Here is a 1,966-nt window from a genome sequence, read left to right on the forward strand (position 1 = left end):
CAGCTTCCCGTGGGTCAGCTCGTGACGGAGATCCACCACCCAGATGGGGATGTCCACCTGCAGCAACAGCCAGGGGTGTTACCCACAGTTCCACCACATCCCGCAGCAACTGTACGAAGCCCCGCAAGGCCGCAGAGACCTCTACCCGGGTGGGAGCGGCCTGTTCCAGGCCTCTCCTGCACTGCACACCCCCCTCCCCACTCCAAGGGCGGGCCGAGATCCCCGCCTATGGTCTGTCCCCTCCTGTGGCCTATGTTCCACACCAACTTGGGATGTTACAGTCTAAATTCTTCTACTTTACTTGTAACAACAGATGTCTTTGTAGACAGAGGCGCTATTTATAACTTGAAGAGATACCAAGAAGCAGTTAGATTACATTTAAATGGATGAAATGTTCTGGATGACAGTTTACATATCAAAGACATGAATCGTGTAATACACGCTCTATGTCACATGCAATTTAGTGCAGCTTTCCTAAGGGCAACTAACTTCAATCATGCAAGACTTCTACTTTTAAGCTTGATGAGCTTTAAAAGGTGAGAAGCTACCCTCTCCTCAAAAACTGAGGTGGGGGAAGTCCATTAGGCATTCTCAGACAGAGGCCCCATGCAGGGCTGGGTGTGTAGGAGTCTCAGACTCTGCCAGTGCTTCACTCCCAGGGCTCGCTGCTCAGACACAGGCAGGACACTCAGTGCAGCTGGCAATACAAGGACTCCAGCTGGTCCTGCTGCTGTGGTTACACCCTGAGCCTTCCTTTCTCCACTCAGAAGTGGACAAGCTCACCTCAGGTGAGAAACACAAGATGAAAATGCCTGCAAATGTGATTAAGTGCTTTTTATGCATACACTTCCTTGCCAAAGACTAGAATTTATAAACCATAGATTTAGGTCTTTTTCCATATCTCAGTAGTTAAGAAACAAAACGTGTGGCACAGTGGGACTATTTACATGTAAATCAAGACTTTTGATCACACAGATGATTCACAATGCTTTAAGAATCATCAGCCCTTGTTCCTCCTAATCTGACTTTAAAGAAAAAAGTTTTAGACCCAGTTACATCAAGCCTCTTCAAAATTTTGAGGTTGGGAAGAACTGGCATCTGTATTCATTATTTCTGTTACAAAAGAATAACCAAAAGAACGACTCCCTCCACTCAGTGCTGTTTGCAGACAATCCCTGTGCTCTCTGTACATCCCTAAATTACCGAGGAACTGTTTTTATAAATTTACCTCTCTGGCTAATTGTCTCAGAGGAATGCTGACCACCTTCTGTTTCCGTTCTGTGATCAAGTTGACAAACCTGTATGCAGGTTACAGGAAAGATAAATGATTATCAAGAGCTGCAGAGAAACTTGGAACCCCAGAGACAAACCCCCCACATGCTGTAGAACACTCTGGTCCCCGAGAGGCACAGAGAAATCAGACAGCTGAACAAGGCTGTCTGGCCAGGTCTCTCTCCCACAGCATGCAGGTCTTCAGAGCCCCACCTCACAAGAGCCAGCCCATAGGAGAGGATGAGCTCATGTGACTTCAATCGACCAGATGAATCCAGGACCTTGCAACAGATCAGCTCAGCGGTACAATCCACTGCAAGAGGCATTTTGGGACCATACCTAGAGATACAGGAAAAAGAAGTGAGCAGTCTCAACAGACTACACCCCCCCTACAACCAGCTTTCTGGCTACTTTTTGTGCTCTGTGGTACACAACAGCCTGAGAAACTGTATGAGGAAAGACAGCATTAAAAGCTCTTTCCAGGCTTTTATCTGGAACATGGCTACTCCTAAGTCCGTTAAGCGAGTGCTTGCTGCTGTGCTGAGCACTCGCACAACACAAGACGCCACACCTACACCGCTCTTGTGAACGGGTGCGACGCGAACAGAAAAGCGTAATTTGGGGCCCTAGACGGGCTCACTGCAGCTCTCCGCCTTGAGCAGCCCGCGGCGCCGCGGGCACGGAGGGCTTCCGC

At 48.6% G+C, this 1,966-nt stretch overlaps 1 protein-coding gene across 1 annotated transcript; it reads right to left on the reverse strand.

The window, feature by feature from the left end:
• Positions 1-3: 3 nt before the first annotated feature.
• On the reverse strand, positions 4-1,611 carry LOC103773728 (ribosomal biogenesis protein LAS1L-like; the record flags this gene model as incomplete). The annotated part of the gene is made up of 3 exons (XM_008941106.1): positions 4-57; positions 1,229-1,298; positions 1,486-1,611. Coding segments are annotated over 3 exons (250 nt in total), but the record flags the coding sequence as incomplete, so codon positions are not given.
• Between the last annotated feature and the right edge of the window lie 355 nt (positions 1,612-1,966).

This window comes from Merops nubicus, unplaced genomic scaffold (assembly GCF_000691845.1).
Source record: "Merops nubicus isolate BGI_N331 unplaced genomic scaffold, ASM69184v1 Scaffold42955, whole genome shotgun sequence".
Taxonomy (NCBI): Eukaryota; Metazoa; Chordata; class Aves; order Coraciiformes; family Meropidae; genus Merops; species Merops nubicus.